The following is an 18,829-nucleotide window of genomic DNA, read 5'->3' on the forward strand; positions in this document are numbered from 1 at the left end:
ACATACCTTGTAGAATTGGATAAATCTAATAAAAGGAATGTGTGTTCAATTACAATCATTTTTAATTTAGAAATAAATACACATTGTAGAAAATGTTACTAAATTTACATTTTACAAAAATGGCAAATGTGAATTCAGATTACTTTTTGTTTTCCATATTTTTGATTGAAAATAATCGGCAAATTAGAGTCATGGGATTGAACAGTAGGCATCTGTGGCACTTGAATACTGGGAAATAGGAGTTTGTAGGAGTTTAAACCCACTCTCTTGGTTGTCGAAGGACCTCCAACATCTCAGCTTCCCGAGAACCAGCGGGAGGTTCATGCTTGTACTCCCACCTTAGGAAAAGGAGAGCAACAAACATTTATATAGATGGATAGAACTAATGACATCCAAAACAAACACAGCAAAAATTAGGGTTGTTAAAAGAAGTAAAGAGTGTAATGGGTGAGCAGCACAAGAGGGTACATACCTAGCCGTGAGAGGAAGAGACATCAGGATGCTCTCAGTTCTCGAACCAGGGGTCATAAGGCCAAACTTTGTTCCTCGATCATGAACGAGATTGAACTCCACATAGCTTGAATAAAAAAAGAACACAGAAAATACACAGATCATTCATTAAATCTTACAAATGGCAGAGTAAATTAACTCAGATGATGCATGATAAAAATAATAACTGCCAAACTTAATTCATTACTCTGAGTATATTTCGTCTATTTGCATTGGTAGTTGCATGACAAATCATTCTGTGAAGTTAGTTATGTTACAACTTTGTCTTCACTTCCAGTTTGGTTTTGGTTTCTGCATTAAAGAAAAGAGGCAATGCTCCAAGTATTTTTATACCACCAAAGCTAAAGGTATATAAACCAGTTTCAACCGGATTAACATCATCATGTACCATGCTCTATAGAAAGCATCGGTTCTCGTGAAGCAGTTTCTGGTGAATATTACAATCTTGGATGGGTCGCCACTCTGACACGGGAAGTCCGACAGGGAATTTGGAATTTGTTCAGGGTGCCAGCGATAGCTCGCCTACTCTTCGCGATGGACACCATGGGATCTTTAATGTCACCAACTAAAGCTGGCAGACGGGACGTCCAGTTTAACGGCCATCCAAGCGATGGCACACAAAATGGTGAATCATCCTGCCTGTAAAACACTGGGATGACAGTTTGTAGCTGGACCGTGATTCTAACACAAGTTAGACAACTCAGAGGCTAGTGTGCGTACCTCTAGGCCATCTTGAATCAGATTAAGTCACTGTAAATATGGTCCACATTTAATAGAATCCCACAGAAAACATGGCAATCGTCTCGACCTCAGTTACCACCTCACCGTCCTCGGCGTAGTTGCTGCCACTCCAATTCCAAGTCAGAATACGTAATTCCCAATCGCCTTTCAACAATGGGGGAGTAAGCAGGAATTATAGCATCCGAGAGAGAGTGAACGAGCGAGAGTGCAGTCCGGCTACTCTCTCCTTCTGGGCAGTAATCGTCAAAGAAAACTCCACCAATTCCTCTTCGCTCATTCCCACGATGAGTATTTACAAAGTAATCGTCACACCTAGGGGAGAGTGAAATAGGCCGAAAATAGGGTGATGGAGGGATGGAGGTAGAAAAGGGGCAAATTCATGAAGAATAAAATGATTTGAAGACAGGAGAAATGGAGGAATCTACAAGAAAGGGTTAAATATTCAAAGATAAATGTGCCCCCAAACAAAATTATGGGCATCTTATAATAGCAAATATATATATATATATATACTGTATATATATATATATATGTATATATATAATATATATATACAGTGCGTTTCAAAAAAAAGGTAATCCGAATTCTGTTGCGGAAACAGAGTACGGCACTTCCCCTTAGCGGGGGGGGGGGGGGGGGGGTGGGGGGGGTGGGTTAATCCCCCTTTTATTTTCACTGGCCGTCTCCGCTCCTGAAGCCGCCCAGCTCCCTCCACGAGGCAAGTGAGCAACCTCGTTCGAGACCGCGGACAAGATGTTATTTGCCGAGCAGATTAGCAGCCCGCGGCTCGAACCATTAACAAAAACTAGACCCGATTCTAAACGTTGGCCAAATCGTGCCACAGGTGTTCAATGGGGAAATCACAAAGACGATCGGATGTGAAGGAAAGAAGGCAGAGTAAGGAAGAACAGGAATTTATTACTAACTATTGTACAAAACCAAAGGAACCAAGGAGAAGGAAAGAAACGAAAATAATGACAGAAGGAGAAGACACAGTGCAATTCTACTTATCTATACAGGCTTACTTATACCCCAGGGACAAGACACACAAAACAAACTCACGTACACAAAAGGATGGAATGGCAGGAATGGGTGGAGGGATGAGAAGGTTCAGGTCCGTGCAAACGGCAGGGCTGGAGGTGACAGCTCCGACTCCTCGCACTCTGGTTCACAGAACGGGCGACAGGGAGATCCGAAGACCGCGGCACGTCGAGGTTTGCGTGCCCGCACTGGTTGTTCTTCAGAGTGCTGGTTGGTATCGCGAGCAGGGCGTGCCGATTCTCATTCGCTTTCCTCTCCAGAACTCACTGTCTCCTCCTCAACTGAACTCTCTCAACTGGGCTCCGGTGGACTGCGGTGGGAGGCTCCGGGCGACGGGTTATATAACCACGCCCATGGAACTTTCGCGAACCTCCTCGAACGCTCTCTCTCCGCCCTCTCAGGCCAAACCCCTCATCCTTGGTTGGTTGATCGGGGGCTGGCTCACTCCTCCTTCTCATGACGAGGTGGAGACACGCCTTTCTTCTCCGAGCTGACCGCGTGCGTAATGGAGTTTGGGGTGAAGAAAACCGCCCAATGCACTGGCACTTCGAAGAGATGATTGGGGGAAACTTGAAAAGGGAACTATCTTATGTCATTTGGTGCAATGCAGAGTCAACTAGTGGGAAACAGAGCCTTAAACTAACATAGAATAAGAAATAACTATTTAGAAGGGTATATGATTTTCTACGTGCATGCGATGGATTAACTAAGGGGACGACCTTTGACCTTTACACACAAAACGGAGGTATTTACAAGAATTACTACTAGAGGGTCATATTTACAAACAAAGGATTCTCAAATCCGCAACAATATATACAGTGCGTTTCAAAAAAAAGGTAATCCGAATTCAAGGGGTTAATATGCAAAGGTTATTTATTTTGACAATTTACATGTGGTTTACTAATTAAGAGGAGATCCTCAGCTTTCCATTGATACCTTCCATGCATCATTGCTGTCACACATGACCGAGTACATGTTCATTGAAAATGGCAAGTTTGGCTAATCGATGCAAGTCAGGATAATTGGTGCAAAATTAACGTCAGATGTGAACTTTTCTCAGGAATGATTGCCTTTATGCACCCACACCTTCAACATGTCCACCTCCCCTTTCAACACAAAGCTCATAGCGGTGGATCATGCCCTGAACTGCTCATCTCACCATAGCCGGGTCATTGCGCAAAGCATCCACTTCATGTCGAATATGGCCCTGCAATTCGTCAAGATCACGGGGAGGAGTTACGAACACCTTGTTCTTTAAATGTCCCCAAAGGAAATAATCACATGGTGTGAGGTCAGGTGATCTTGGCGGCCATTCCAATGCATGGTTGAGGGCGATGACTCGGTCTCCAAAGAGTTCCCTCAGTCGATCTCGGACAGCGATAAGACGATGTGCTGGGGCGCCGTCTTGGGCCCAACAGAGATATCTGAAGACACCACAAACCTGTCGCTCAAAGTTTTCCTCCAGCTGCGGTAAAACTTCATCATTGATCATCTGCAGATACCTGTTACCATTGACATTCCTTTGAAAGAAAAATGGTCCGATCACCTGACCACTTCCACAAAGTCCCAACCAAACAGTCCACTTTTGTCGATTCATGTTGGTGTCAAAATTAAATTCCGGGGGTTGTCCTGTCGGTGCATATTCAAGAACATTATGGGTATTGACCTTGCCGTCCATGGTGAAAGCAGCTTCGTCACCGATGACGAGATACTTCAGGAAATTGACATCTGCTTCGCAACGTGCTATCAACCATCCGGCAAGCACCAGCCTCCTGGCAAAATCCCCTGGCGTAAGTTGATGCCGGATTGTGAATCTGATATGGATGTTGGTGGAGGTCCAGTCTTGTGATTCGGTTGAATGTTGCCAAAGGCAATCCCGTCCCATTTCGTCTTGCGCTGGTATCCCTAGGATGCTCCAAAACTTGCTGCCTTACTGTTGCAATGTTCATTTCCGATCGCCCAGTGCGCCTCCTACCAGAATTCCCCTTGTTGCGGTTGAGGCTCGTGCCATGCTCTTGGTATTTTCTAACATTCGCCCAGATGGTTTTGGCTGCTGGAGGCTCCCGTTCTGGGAAACGTTCCCTGAATGCATCATGAGTTCGCTGCAAACTTCCAGTTTGGTGAAAGGTTGTAACCACGAAGGTCCGCTGTTCAGTCATAAGTTGAACCATCTTTTCAATGACTCAGACTGTCTCTAAACCCATACACTGTAGGCCCATCTTAAATACCCATCTTAAACAAAGGATGACGCAACCGACGATTACCAGACCAGCTTAACAATTTTACATAATCAACTTGGCAGTCGACAAGTAATGCGTCCATTTCAAACTGTCTTGCACCAATTAGCCAAACTTGTAAAAATGCAATTTGAACTTGTCATTTTCAATGAACATGTACTCGGTCATGTGTGACAGCAATGATGCATGAAAGGCATCAATGGAAAGCTGAGGATCTCCTCATAATTGGTAAACCACGTGTAAACTGTCAAACGAAATAACCTTTGCATATTAACCCCTTGAATTCGGATTACCTTTTTTTGGATACGCACTGTATATATATACACAAAGAATTAAGTTAAGCACCCCTACACAACGAATTAAGGTAAGCACCCCCTAATATATATTCTTTGTGTATATGTATACATTGGCATATATTCTAAGGTATGTGAGATCAAATAATGATTGGTATGACATTAGCAATTATCCATTGATGAAATTGAGTGATCAAAGTGAAAAAAAGTGATTGGTTGAGTCAGTGATCCGATCACGTGGGTCCTACACACGTTATTGACGCAAAGATCGCTAGAGGTCTTCTCAGAACAATGACTGTACGTTAGAAAACATAAACGTCATCCACACTGTCCGTGATGGACCTATAGCTCCATACTTAAATTGAGGTGAAAATATGCCTAAAATTCCCAAAAAATTTCACCTTAAATTATTCAGAATAAAATATTGAAAACGGCATGATTGTTATGTTTTTATGTGACCATAATATCACTTCTCCAGAAAATATAGCAATATCATGGGTATATTACACTGTTTTGACGACAACAAACTTGTAATGTGCGAGGTTGTAAAAAAACGGGGGGGGTGCTTAACTTAATTCTTTGTGTATATATATATATATGTATGTATGTATATATATATATATATCTATATATATATATATATATATATATATATATATATAACACAGTTTGTGTGTGTGTGTGTGTGTGTGTGTGTGTGTGTGTGTGTGTGTAATACCGATAGACTCCTAAACGGAGAGGCTCACGTGCTTGATATTTGGCATAGACATGGCCATTGAGCCTGGGAAGAACATGGCCGACCTAAAAAAAATTATTTCATAATATTTTTTTACCATATTTTTACCTCAGCGCATTTCAGCGAGGAATATTATGCACGGAATCTGAGGCGGTGGCAGAGCAGCGCGCTGATTCGCTCAGAGCGATCACGTGATGTTCCTTGCCGCCATAAACTCACAGTTACGCGTTCGCACGTAATTCAGAGCGAAAAGCGATTGCCTTTTTTCACATTTCAGCGAGGAACATTGCCATTCACACCACATAGGTTTTTTTTTCTTTCATCTTTAGATCCATATTTTTTTTCAGCGAGGAATATTATACACGGAATCTGAGGCGGTGGCAGAGCAGCGCGCTGATTCGCTCAGAGCGATCACGTGATGTTCCTTGCCGCCATAAACTCACAGCAAGTAGCATAGATTTTAGCATGATTAGCATTTAGTATGATTTAGCATGATTTAGCATAGATAGTAGCATGTTTCACATAGATTTTTTTTCAGCGAGGAATATTATACACGGAATCTGAGGCGGTGGCAGAGCAGCGCGCTGATTCGCTCAGCGATCACGTGATGTTCCATTCCCGCCGCCAGACCATTGAACATAAAACACAGTTTGTGTGTGTGTAATGTTACCGATAGACTCCTAAACGGAGAGGCTCACGTACTTGATATTTGGCACAGACATGGCCATTGAGCCTGGGAAGGACATGGCCTACCTAAAAATATTTGACGAGATCCATATTTTTTATTCATATTTACCTCAGCGCATTTCAGCGAGGAATATTATACACGGAATCTGACCTGGTGGCAGAGCAGCGCGCTGATTCGCTCAGAGCGATCACGTGATGTTCCATCCCCGCCGCCAGACCATTTAACATAAAACACAGTTTGTGTGTGTGTAATGTTGTAATGTGTGTAATGTACGGGTCTCCCTTCCCCCGCCCGGCAACGCCGGTACTGGAGGGCGTCACAGGATCGGTGAGTCTCCAAAATCCACTTCGTGCTGTTGCGAAGATGCAGGACGATGTCGCGATTGTTGTGCTGCTCTCCGACCATGAGAACTGCAATGTCATTGTTGACTGGCCCTCCCCTTCCCCCTCCCCCTCCCTCCTCCCGCCTTCCTTCCCCCTCCACCCTACCTCCTCCCCTTCTCCCCTCACCCTCCCCCTCCCTTTTCCCCCTCCCCCTCCCTTTTCCCCCTCCCCGTCCCCCTCCCCTTTCCCCCTCCCCATCCCCCTCCCTTTACCCCCTCCCCCTCCCTTTTCCCCCTCCCCCTCCCTTTTCCCCCTCCCCCTCCCTTTTCCCCCTCCCCCTCCCCTTTTCCCCCTCCCCCTCCCTTTTCCCCTCCCCCTCTCCCTCCCCCCTTCCCCTCCCCCCTCTCCTCCCCTCCCCCCTCTCCTCCCCTCCCCCTCCCCCCTCTTCTCCCCTCCCCCCCCCTCTTCTCCCCTCCCCCCCCTCTTCTCCCCTCCCCCCCCCTCTTCTCCCCTCCCCCCCCCCTCTTCTCCCCTCCCCCCCCCCGTCCGGCAATGCCGGGTACTTCTGCTAGTATATATATATATATAACAGACAAGGCTGTTCGTTTGTCTGTTCACGGTTACACTGATTGGCTGGTATGAGGCTAGGTGTATTGTGCTGGCTCCAGGCAAGATTGAGGTATCGTATTCGTATTGGCTTATTAAAAGGTGATATTCGAAAACCCGATTCCATATTTCACGATTGGAACTCATGGCCTAAATAATTGCGTCGAACTCTCGAGTGGAATTGCAACAAATTAGGGGAAATGATTTTTAATTAAATAATTAAATAATAGGCTCCACGAGACGTGAGGTAAAATGGCTCCAAAATTCTTTTTTTTCACTCTTTTAAAGGCAATTATTGTACATGTGATTTTATTTTACACCGTCCATGGACAGCGGTCGCGATCTTTTTGGATTCGGATTCTACTTTTATTATACATTTTAAATATATAGTAATACATACAACATGGAATCACAGTTTGATTATTAACAGTGCATTAAGGTACGACCTCGGCAGACAGGATGACCAACGAGGTACGCCCACTCTCCTCTAAGATGTATATCATGGGTTTGAATCCCGACCCAGCTATATAATATCATCCTGGTGTTTCACAGCCCGGGTAAAAAATATCAATATGTGTCGTCCCTCCAATGGATGTTAAACCGGACGTCCTTTATGCCGACATTAGTTGGTGGTTGTTAAAGATCCCGACGGTGTCCTTCACGAAGACTGGGCAAGCTATCGCCGGCACCCTGAACAAATTACAAATTCCTGCCTGAACTACTGCTGGGAAGGCAATGGCAAATCACTCAGTATAACTATTGCTCAGGAAGCTGCCTTGGCAGCACAGATGCTCAGTAACAAGTAGGTACATCAGATATCAAATAAAAGTTACAACTGAATAGCGAAAACAAAAACAACTGAAAAGGAAATTAAAGCCATTTAAAATGGATAGAGCACGGACATGTAGAGGAGAGAGGGGAGTGGTGGAAAGGGGAGTGGGGGAGGGAGTGGGGAGTGGGGGAGAGAGGGAAGTGGGGGGGGGGGAGACAGGGAAGTGGGGGAGAGACAGGGAAGTGGGGGAGAGACAGGGAAGTGGGGGAGAGACAGGGAAGTGGGGGGGGAGACAGGGAAGTGGGGGAGAGACAGGGAAGTGGGGGAGAGACTGGGAAGTGGGGGAGAGACAGGGAAGTGGGGGAGAAACAGGGAAGTGGGGGAGAGACAGGGAAGTGGGGGAGAGACAGGGAAGTGGGGGAGAGACAGGGACGTGGGGGAGAGACAGGGAAGTGGGGGAGAGACAGGGAAGTGGGGGAGAAACAGGGAAGTGGGGGAGAGACAGGGAAGTGGGGGAGAGACAGGGAAGTGGGGGAGAGACAGGGAAGTGGGGGAGAGACAGGGAAGTGGGGGAGAGACAGGGAAGTGGGGGAGAGACAGGGAAGTGGGGGGGGAGACAGGGAAGTGGGGGAGAGACAGGGAAGTGGGGGAGAGACTGGGAAGTGGGGGAGAGACAGGGAAGTGGGGGAGAGACAGGGAAGTGGGGGAGAGACAGGGAAGTGGGGGAGAAACAGGGAAGTGGGGGAGAGACAGGGAAGTGGGGGAGAGACAGGGAAGTGGGGGAGAGACAGGGAAGTGGGGGAGAGACAGGGAAGTGGGGGAGAGACAGGGAAGTGGGGGAGAGACAATGAATGATCGTTTTAAGGCCATTTTCCCTGCTACAGCGGGGGTCAGCCTTGCGGGCCCCATGACAATCATGGTTCCCTGTTTTGAGGCAATGTTTTTATGGCCGGATGTCCTTCCTGACACCAACCCTTAGTCGCCTCTTATGATGCGCAGGGGAGAGACAGAAAGAAAGAAAAGAGAGAAAATAAATAAAAAAATAAAAAGAGAAAGAGAGAAAGAAAGAGAAGAGAGGGGGAAGGGGAAGCAGAGATATGAGGGGGATACTTTTGCTAGCTTTTCCCGTCACTTGGGACGGGTACTCCTCCTGGTAGTTAAATATAGGCACCTTGGAAGAAAGACACAAAAATGGAAAAGACATCAAACCAATTTATGAGGATATGCATTTCATCGAGATGCGTTAGGACCACAGTAATAATAAGACACAGCGTTTAGCAATGAAGTGCCTCGTCAGGGTATATAGATCACAGTAAATTACAGTACATCAGTGAATATATTAAATTCGATCTGCATGCTAAACGGACAAGGAGAAAAAGGTCTATTGTAAGTAGCAAAATAGGATAAAAAAAGCTTGGGATAGAATATAGGACTTTAGAAAATAAAAGTTGAAAACTGTGAATGTATCATGTGCATCAGTAAGGTACCGTAAATATTTTCAGTTTGTCGTGAAGGTGGGGTGTAAATAAGGGGTAAGGTACTAACCATTTCTTGAATTGAGGATATAGATCAGGACTGTGAGTACTGAGAGCTGACTGCAGGGTTTTATGGAAGTGTGACGCATCATCCGGATATAGGTAACATGGAGTCAGATCAGTACCACCGCCAAACCACCATTCCTTGGTACCTATGTCAAAAGGCAATGAAAGAATAAAAAATAGTCTGCGTTTGTGCCTGCACTGATATGTGAGGCAGGAGAAATGTGGGGGATAAAACGATGCAAAAGTAATGGATTTGGAAGGTTTCTGGAAAACAGGAATCGTAATAAGAGATTGGACAACATTTAATCACCATCTATTTGCTGGATCTCAAAGTAGCGGTAGTTGAAGTGCATCGTCGGTACATGCGGGTTTAAAGGATGAATTACAGAGCTGACACCCATTGCTACAAAAGGAAGTAAACCTGGGAACAAGGGACAGGAAGAGAGAAGGGATAAGCTTTTAGTGATGGTGGGAAAGATTGCAACATGTTCTATATCGTTTTCAAAACTACAATATCCATAGATCAAAGTTTTCCGTAAAACTGCGTTGATGCACATTTTCTTTATGAACATGGTGTCGAGGCCTGAAGATAAGGCAAGGTGTGGCACATGAAAGCATGATGATTGTCGATCATGATCTTGGGTCAAACATTCAACCTCTAATGCTAAATCCACATGAGTAAATCTTGCAAAGTGTTACTCTGGTGTTGTGCAAAAAGTGGTGTCGTACATGGGAAAATTCCATCCTTCAGGAAGAACAATAAGCTTGCTGTTCCGAGTTCCCTGCTATGCTGATCCGTTTGCATATGAGGGGTGGCACAGTAACTTCCTCAAATGCAAGCTTATATACATTGGAATCTAAGTTTTTAAATCCCTGTCTAAGTTGTATGGGCTGCCGCACGAGGTCGTCTTTTCTTTCCAGGTTTTGGTATGAAGCCATTATTAGTGTCGTGTATCACATTGTGTAACTGTTTAGAGCATTTGTGAACAGGTAACAACAGGTAACTACAGGTGGTGCGCGGTGTCGAGCCAACGTCTTATTCAATCGAAGGGCCAATTAAATTGGCCTAGTAGCTTGCAATGCTTCAAAATGACGTTGTGTTACATTTATGGAAAAATGGATTAGACATACGTGGGCACATAATGCTTCATAAGGAGAGGAAACCTACATGGTAAGAGAGTGAGGTTAGGTGGGGTTTATATGGGTAGAAAATATCATGGGTAGAAATGGAGGGTTACTTGAAATGGTAGTGTACTGCCAACTTGAAGCCTTGGAGGGGAGGGCAGGAGTTACTGGAAGAACGTATGCATCCTGGAATTGCTTGTGAGGGTTAGAGGTAAAATGGCAAAATAAAAAATAAAAAACAGACTTGTCTGTGATATGACAGCAACAGCCTTGTGCCTCTGCCTTGTCAATTGAGATGTCAATAATGTTGAAAGGGATTTAGATTCTTATTCCATTATCTTACTATAATTCACCAAATGTCCGTCCGTCCGTTCGAAAGTACTGCAAAAACGGCTCAACCGATCGCAACGATATTTTGGGTGGGTATTCCTGGGACCCCTGGGAGTAAAATAGGCTATTTTGTTTTTCCAATTTTTCCAATTTTCCAGTTTTTCCAAACACAATGGAATAATATTTACCGATATGAACAGTGATGTGGCTTTTGTTGAAATTCTACAAATACTGTTTATTCTACATACCAGGAGAGAGTAGATCGACTCCTGACGAACTCTTCCTATATAAACGTGCGGCTCCGAAGTAACATGGCAGCGTGTGCAAAGCGACTGAGAAACAGGTGCAGCGGCCGCTTCCGTGTTACAGATTTGGCGCGCACTCTTCACACATAAACGTGCGACTGAGAAAGACATGTAGCGGCCGCTTCCGTTTTGCAGAATTCAATCTTTTTTTCAAAATGGGCGCCATGTACTGTTTAGATGTTGATGATTTGCATGTGATATGATTCAATGGATGTTTATATGAATCGTTTAAAATATAAAAAAAGCCTTCAATTTCTGATATTTTGCCTTTTTATTTGGGCCCCCCAATTGAAGCCCCGCCCATATGGCGGGTACCATTGCTAGTCATTATAATCTACGAAAGTTGTCCATGGCTTTCTCTATGAAACCTCTGAAATTGACAACATTTATTTCAAGTCTCCAAACATGCATCCGTCATGATGTGTGATGATACCCGTCATGCAGCCGTGAACGGCGCATGGCAGGAAAACGCAGGCACCATGTGTTGCCTCAGGAGACGGCCAAGCTTCGAGCTCAATTTGGTCTGTCGCTCGCTTGAACAGTATAGCAAATGATCCTATTCAGAGCGTGGGCCGACCCCACGCCAGTTATCATCTTTTTAACCTAATTTAGATCCTCAAGGGAAAAGCCAATGTCGTCGAAATGGGCGATGGACAGGAAGCAGATTGCAGAGGAAGCATGCACAATCTTACAAAAAAAATGATTTATTTAATAAGACTCAAGCACGGCATGGAAATAGACATATATAGTGGGATGAAGACAGATGATAAACGACAATAAATAATAAATAAATAAATAAATCCTTCACCAAAATCTAATAAATTCGTCCTCGTCAAAAACCCAATCTGTCCACCAAATGTCGTCCGAGTCTGTCCATAACTCTGAGATATCCTGCCAACAGACAAACAGGGGCGAAGACATAACCTCTGTCCACCTTCAGTTGCAGAAGTAAGTATATAACATTTAGAAAGATAATCATAAACCATCATCTGTTCTTTATCTGCTCTCTCATCTTTTCCCCATATCCCATTGATTACACAACCCTGACACAAATGTGAAATAACATTTAATCAGGGGAGTTTGAAATTTTCTCAAAGATGCTTTTGGAAACTTTAAGTGCAATTCAGTAATTGTAGTAGGTAAAGAATACTCATGAGGTACCATCAGGCCCAGCCTTTAACATATGCCCACGGCTGCGCATCTGTGCGGCTGCTGCAGGTGGCAGCTTTCCATGCACAACAGAAACATTGACCCCAGCCTTCTCAAACACCTTGCCGTTTTGCATCACACATGTAATGCCACCTCCACCTGCAGGCCAAAGAAAGACAAGAGTTTGAGGAGATTCATTACAGTTGGAAATTTTTGCGAGTGAGAGTGGGGGTGGGGAAGGTGGAGATTACAGAAATAAGGAAACAAAAGTAGATATTCATAAAAGAGAAAAGAATGACGAAGGATGTCAATTGAACAAATCATTCTATTGCTAATCTTGCACTGAAGATCATTTTCCCTCCATTCAGGCTTTGCCAGAGGGAGGGTTGGAGTGAGGGATGAAGGGGTTGAAAGAGGGGTGGTGTTGGAAAGTTGTGGATGGATGAAATCTGGTGGACAGGTTGGGTATGTGACAAGGATGAAATGATTGCATTTTGGTAAAGATCCGGATCCGGCAGGTAGAATTTTTAATTTATTCTTCACCACTGAAAGATAGGGCCAAAAACTATATATAACAAGATATCTCAAAAAGTTGTGGACGGATTTGGACAAAACTTGGTGGACAGATTGGGTGTGTGACAATGACAAATTGATTAAATTTTGGTAAAGATCCAGATACTAGAATTGAAAAAAAACTTTAAGTGATTGTTCACCATTGAGTGATATGGCCAAAAACTATATACAAAATTATATTTCACAAAGTTGTGGGCGAGTTATGGCAAAACTTGGTGAATGAGTTGGTCAGGTGACAATAACAAACCGATTAGAATTCATTTGAGGTCCGAATCCAGAACCAGCCTATCAGTGGGATACAAAACACAAACTGTACAGCCTGGCGGAGGTATGTGCTCCACTGAGTGCCGTTTTTTTAATGGATACACAGGAAGTAAGTTGTGTGGTTGCGGCCCACATAACACATTGAGAGCTGCAAGTGTGGCCCACTATGGTAAATGGGTTGAGAACCACTTGCTTAGAGGTTGACGGGATGTGTGCTCATATTCGAGCTCTCTAGCCTGGGTTTGAATCTGGGCCCGGCTATAAACTGCCATCCTGGCGATTCACATGCAAGGCGATGCATCAACGTGTTTGCCATCCCTCCGATGGATGTGAAGTCGGAAGGCCAATCTGCCAGGACGAAGAGTAAGTGAGTTATCGCCGGCACACTGAACAAATTCCAAATTTCTACCCTAGTTTACAGAGGGCATTTCATCAGTGGCACAGCTGTGCTCCCAGCAATGATGGAACCAGCGGCGGCAGCCACATGCTGCACGCGAATGAATGAGTTAACGGACTTCCTCCTCTTTCCTGGCTTTCCACCTCGTACAACTAATGTCTCTTTCAGAAATGGCAGTAAAAAACGATTTATTGATTTTAAAAGAAAATAAAAATACGAAAATAAAAATATGAATCAAACAAAAATACTTTGATACCCACCCATTACATGCAACTACCCCTCAACAGCCCCAGCTGGTATGGTCAAGGGGTATAACTCGAAGAAGATTTTAAGTGAATCTTTCTCGATTAAATATCGGCCAAATTTGAGCAAAAAGCAGAAATCTGCCAATTAAAAAAAAACCTGGAAGAACTGCTCTTTCTATCTTACATCTAAACGTTATATATGTACAAGGATATAAATGAAGGAACTTTGGTGTTGAAGGAGGCCATTTGGCCAATCATTCATGCGCTGCAGCATTTAATTGTCACTCACCTTCCTCTCGCTTCCAACAATCCACCACAAATTGGCCTTCTCCATCCAACCTCTGGAGCTCACGACAAACGTCGCGTTGAACTTTCATAATCAGGAGTTCCATTTCTACTCGTGTTCGGTCTTCACCGGTCCCCAGTCTTCCTGGCTCTCGTGAACAGTTATTTTGCTCTCCAGCTTTTCCTGACTCTCCATTAGCGGCTTGACGAAGTTCAGCAATCGGTGTGATGGTCGGAGCCATGAAAGTACTTGTGTCATACCTAGGAGAGGGAGTAGAGGGCAATGAAGTTAGATATAAATTACAATGGAGGGCCATGGGGTGACTGACTCCTGAATGCCTTCACAAGGACCTCGAAAGTCAAAGGGCTACTTTGTGGACATGCAAGGACTTATAAGGGGGAAAGGTGCATGGACCTTTTGACACGATTAAAATGTGAATGACCTAAAATAACCTGTGGAAATTGTTAGAAACACATTGTCTTCTTCCACCGATCTCTGAACTTCATTCCCTTCTCTGTACTCTCCTCCCACACCATGCTTACTTTATTTCTCTCTTCCTATTCTCAATTATAATCTTTTCCATTTATTCCTCATTCCCACCCCAACCTCCATAAGTCACCACCACCACCATCAATCAATCATCATCATCATCATCATCATCATCATCACATTGTGTCATGCCAGAGGTCCTAGGGCCTAGGTAGAGCGTAGGCCTAGCAGAACACTGGAAGGCCGGTCAGGAATTTGGAGTATGGATGTGGACGTGGAGGTGGATGAGGATGACGTTATTAGCTGTCCCCTGCACAGCAGGAGACGGGGTTTTGTAATCACTTCTGTGTGTGTCTGTCTGTCTGTCTGTCTGTCTGTCTGTCGGTGTGTCTGTCTGTTGGTGTGTCTGTCTGTTGGTGTGTCTGTCTGTCGGTGTGTCTGTCTGTCGGTGTATCTGTCTGTCCGGGCCGTGGCTTTATTAACATTTGAGTTTTGTCATCAAATTTTCAACAAAGCAATCGGTGTGATAATACAGAGAAGGTAAATTAATAATTTTGTCAAAAGGTCAAACGTCAGCATCATATAAAATCATAAATTTTCATACAATTGACCAGAAATTACAATTTACCATTTGAGTTTCATCATCAAATTTTCACCAAAGCCTTATTATGATAATACGGAGAAGGCAAATTAATAATTTTGTCAAAAGGTCAAAGGTCAGCATCACATAAAATCATAAATTTTCATCCAAATGACCTGAAATTTAAATTTACCATTTGAGTTTTGTCATAAAATTTTTCAACAAAGCTTTATTATGGGAAAATGGAAATGGCAAATTAATAATTTGGTCAAAAGGTCAAAGGTCAGTGTCACATAAAATTGTCAATTTTAATCTGACCTGAAATTTAAATTTACCATTTGAGTTTTGTCATCACATTTTCACCAAAGCTTTATTATTATATTACGGAAAAGTGTTCTGGGCCCTGTGCTTTTTCTGGTCTTCATCAATGATCTCTCCGACTCTCTGGAAAATCCTCTCTATCTCTTTGCTGATGACTCCACTCTTTGCCGCTCCATTCCTCATCCCTCAAATCGGCAGTCCGCAGCCACCTCACTCTCTGCAGACCTGGACAAAACCACAGACTGGTCAAACAAGTGGAACATGTCTTTCAATCCTGACAAATCTCACACTCTTACGATGTCTCTCCGAAAACACCGACTGGAAAACCCTCCCATCCATTTTCTCACCAATCCTCTCCAAGAAGTTCTGTCGCTCAAGCTTTTGGGTCTCACTATCTGCCTTGATCTTTCCTGGGAAAACCACATTGCCAAGCTGGCCTCCAAAGCCAGTCGCCGACTGGGCATCCTCCGTCATGCGAAGTCCTTCCTTGGCACACCTGGATTCCTCACCACATACAAGGCTTTCATCCGCAGCTCAATGGAATACTGTTCCGCCCTCTGGGCCGGTGCTCCTGCCTCACACCTAGCTCGGCTTCACGCTGTTGAAACCAAAGCTTTCAGAATCATTGGAATCTTCTGCGATGAAGCTAACTCCGAGGGCCTTTCACTCACTCACCGCAGGCAGGTTGGTGGTCTTTCTGTCTTCCACCGACTCCTCTCCGGCCTTGCTCTCCCAGCTCTCTCTGTGCTCTGTCCCCCAAATTTTCCTACAGGTCGCACAAGATCTGCCAGCAACCCTCTCATGGTTAAACTGCCAAAATCAAGACTCTCTGCTCACCTTCACTCTTTCATTCCCCTTTTCTCCCGCCTCTGGAACAAACTCCCCCACTCCCTTCAATCCCACCCCTCCCTCCAGGTCTTTAAAACAGCTGTTCACCACCATCTCTTATCTTCCCCCATCCAAAATCTTGATCTTTTTTACACCCGCTAATTCACCCCAGATCCACTTTTTTGAAATTCCAACTCTTTCCTGGAAGTCCTTGGTGTCCATATGTTTTATACCTCTCCCACCTCCACCCAAGCCCTCTCCCTCCCACAGATCTCTCGATGTCCCTGCTCTCAAATGTCGTGTTTGTGTCCTTCCCCCTCTCTCCCCATCTTGTCTACCGCTCCCATTATTTTGTGTTTTATGTGTTGGTTTGACTTTTTGTGTGATTAATGTTAGCTCTTTCACGAGCCTCGATCTTGTATTAAAAAAAAAAAAAAGGCAAATTTATAATATGGTCAAAAGGTTAAAGGTCAGCATCACATAAAATCATCAATTTTCATGCAATTGACCTGAAATTTAAATTTACCATTTCAGTTTCATCATTAAATTTTCAACGAAGCTTTATTATGAGAATATGGAAAAGGCAAATTAATAATTTGGTCGAAAGGTCAAGGTTGCGTAAAATCGGCAATTTTCACCCGATTGACCTGAAATTTAAAGAATTTGCATATTGATTGGGTCACTGAATTTGTTCACCAATCAAAAGCTACAAGCTGATTGTTTTTTTTAGATCAAAAGGTCAAAGGTCAAGGTTGTGTACAATCACCAATTTTCACCCTATTGACCTGAAATTTAAATAATTTGCATATTGGGTCACATAACTGGTTCGCCAATCAAAAGCTGGAAGCTGATTTTTTTTTTAGATCTAAAGCTGAAAGGTCAAGGCTGCATAAAATCATCAATTTTCATTTTGTATTTTTTGTTAAACCGTTTTCGTTATTTGCACCATACGGAAGAAGAAGAAGACGTCTGAATACAAACGGGTGCGGAAGGGCTGTGCATTTTCAGATGCTTTCTAGTTGTTGTTGTACTTGTAGTTGTAGTTTTTGAACGGTTGTCGGTTAAGCACATTATTTCAACTGAGAACGCCTCTTGCTTTTCCTCTTCCCCTGCCGCTGTGTGTCTGGGCTGATACGATGTGATGAAATGAGCGCTAAATAAAGTTCAATCAGCTCTCAGAAACGACCTGTTGTGTTTGGTCTGACAGTGCGATAATACCACGAGGTACAACTACAATCTATAAAGCTAACTGGCGGGGGGATCTTTAATGTCCACTAATACATGACGGGACGCCCAGTTTAACGTCCATCCGAGGGATGACACACCATTCATGAATCACTGTCGCTGTCCTACGTTAGTACCGAATAAAAAAAGATGGCCCTCTACGCAGTTTGGCTCACTTTTGTACTTACGGCGGTGTAACTGGTTGTAATCATTTGCGGTGTACAAGTGTACTGTAATTTATTTTTCAAGTCCAATACAGTATACTGTACCTTTCTTTTTCTATATACGGTTTAAAGTTAGATTTAAACACAAATGACCAACTTCAATAATGCAAAATAAACGAGATAAAACAAAAAGCATAAATACTACACGGAATATATTAACATTGAATCATTGATCAAGTCACCCGAGCAATACGGGATCTTCTGGTCCATCGCGGTTGCTTGCAAAAGCCGTGAGGCCGATTCCCACCGCCGACAGCACAGCAGCACCGGAAACAGCCTTTCCACGGAGCCTTTGAGCAGTTCCCGCCCGAGCACGACGTGCGAGCTCCTGCGCGGCCGATGGACGAGGCGTCCTGAAGCCACGAAAGAAGGCTCCGGAGTGCACCGCGCTCCGCACACCAATCGATATTGTCCTGAGCATTTGGAGAGTTTTCGATTTGTGAAGAAATTCACGAAACTCGATATTTCAAATGGTACTTCAGCGTTATCTATCAGCAAGAGAAGCAACGGCTGCTGTATCAGATCTTGCGTAAAGTCGTGCTTAAGGGGTAGTCTATACGTAATCACCATTTGTTTGTTTCATTGACGTTTTAATTTAATTTTTAAAAAGTTTTTTTTTAGTTTTTTGTATACATACTGTTTTTTGTATACATACTGTTTTTTGTATACATCGTTTTTTGCATACATAGTTTTTTTGTATACATACTGTTTTTTGTATACATCGTTTTTTGTATGTATAGTTTTTTGTATACATAGTTTTTTGTATACATACTGTTTTTTGTATACATCGTTTTTTGTATACACTGTTTTTTGTGTACATAGTTTTTTGTATACATACATAGTTTTTGTATACGTAGTTTTTTGGATGCATAGTTTTTTGTATACATAGTTTTTTGTATACATACTGTTTTTGTATACATAGTTTTTTGTATACATACTGTTTTTTGGTATACATAGTTTTTTGTATACATAGTTTTTGTCTACATACTGTTTTTTGTATA

At 43.5% G+C, this 18,829-nt stretch overlaps 1 protein-coding gene across 1 annotated transcript; it reads right to left on the reverse strand.

Moving 5' to 3' along the window:
* Positions 1–44: 44 nt before the first annotated feature.
* Positions 45–18,383, reverse strand: CPOX (coproporphyrinogen oxidase). The gene is made up of 8 exons (XM_068106265.2): positions 18,011–18,383; positions 14,166–14,422; positions 12,410–12,556; positions 9,799–9,909; positions 9,493–9,634; positions 1,336–1,563; positions 473–577; positions 45–338 (listed from the first exon to the last, which is right to left on the reverse strand). The coding sequence occupies exons 1-8, from the start codon at positions 18,247–18,249 to the stop codon at positions 254–256; spliced, it is 1,314 nt and encodes a 437-aa protein (XP_067962366.1). The 5' UTR covers positions 18,250–18,383; the 3' UTR covers positions 45–253.
* Positions 18,384–18,829: the final 446 nt, after the last annotated feature.

Source organism: Myxine glutinosa, chromosome 2 (assembly GCF_964187855.1).
Source record: "Myxine glutinosa chromosome 2, kmMyxGlut1.1, whole genome shotgun sequence".
Taxonomy (NCBI): domain Eukaryota; kingdom Metazoa; phylum Chordata; class Myxini; order Myxiniformes; family Myxinidae; genus Myxine; species Myxine glutinosa.

Coding starts and splice junctions, on each gene's coding strand:
- CPOX (XM_068106265.2), bottom strand. CDS start 18,249: ATGCTCAGGACAATATCGATTGGTGTGCGGAGCGCGGTGCACTCCGGA. Junction 14,423..18,010: donor GAAGATCCCGTATTGCTCGG/GTGACTTGATCA, acceptor TCCCTCTCCTAG/GTATGACACAAGTACTTTCA. Junction 9,635..9,798: donor TGAGATCCAGCAAATAGATG/GTGATTAAATGT, acceptor CTTTTGACATAG/GTACCAAGGAATGGTGGTTT.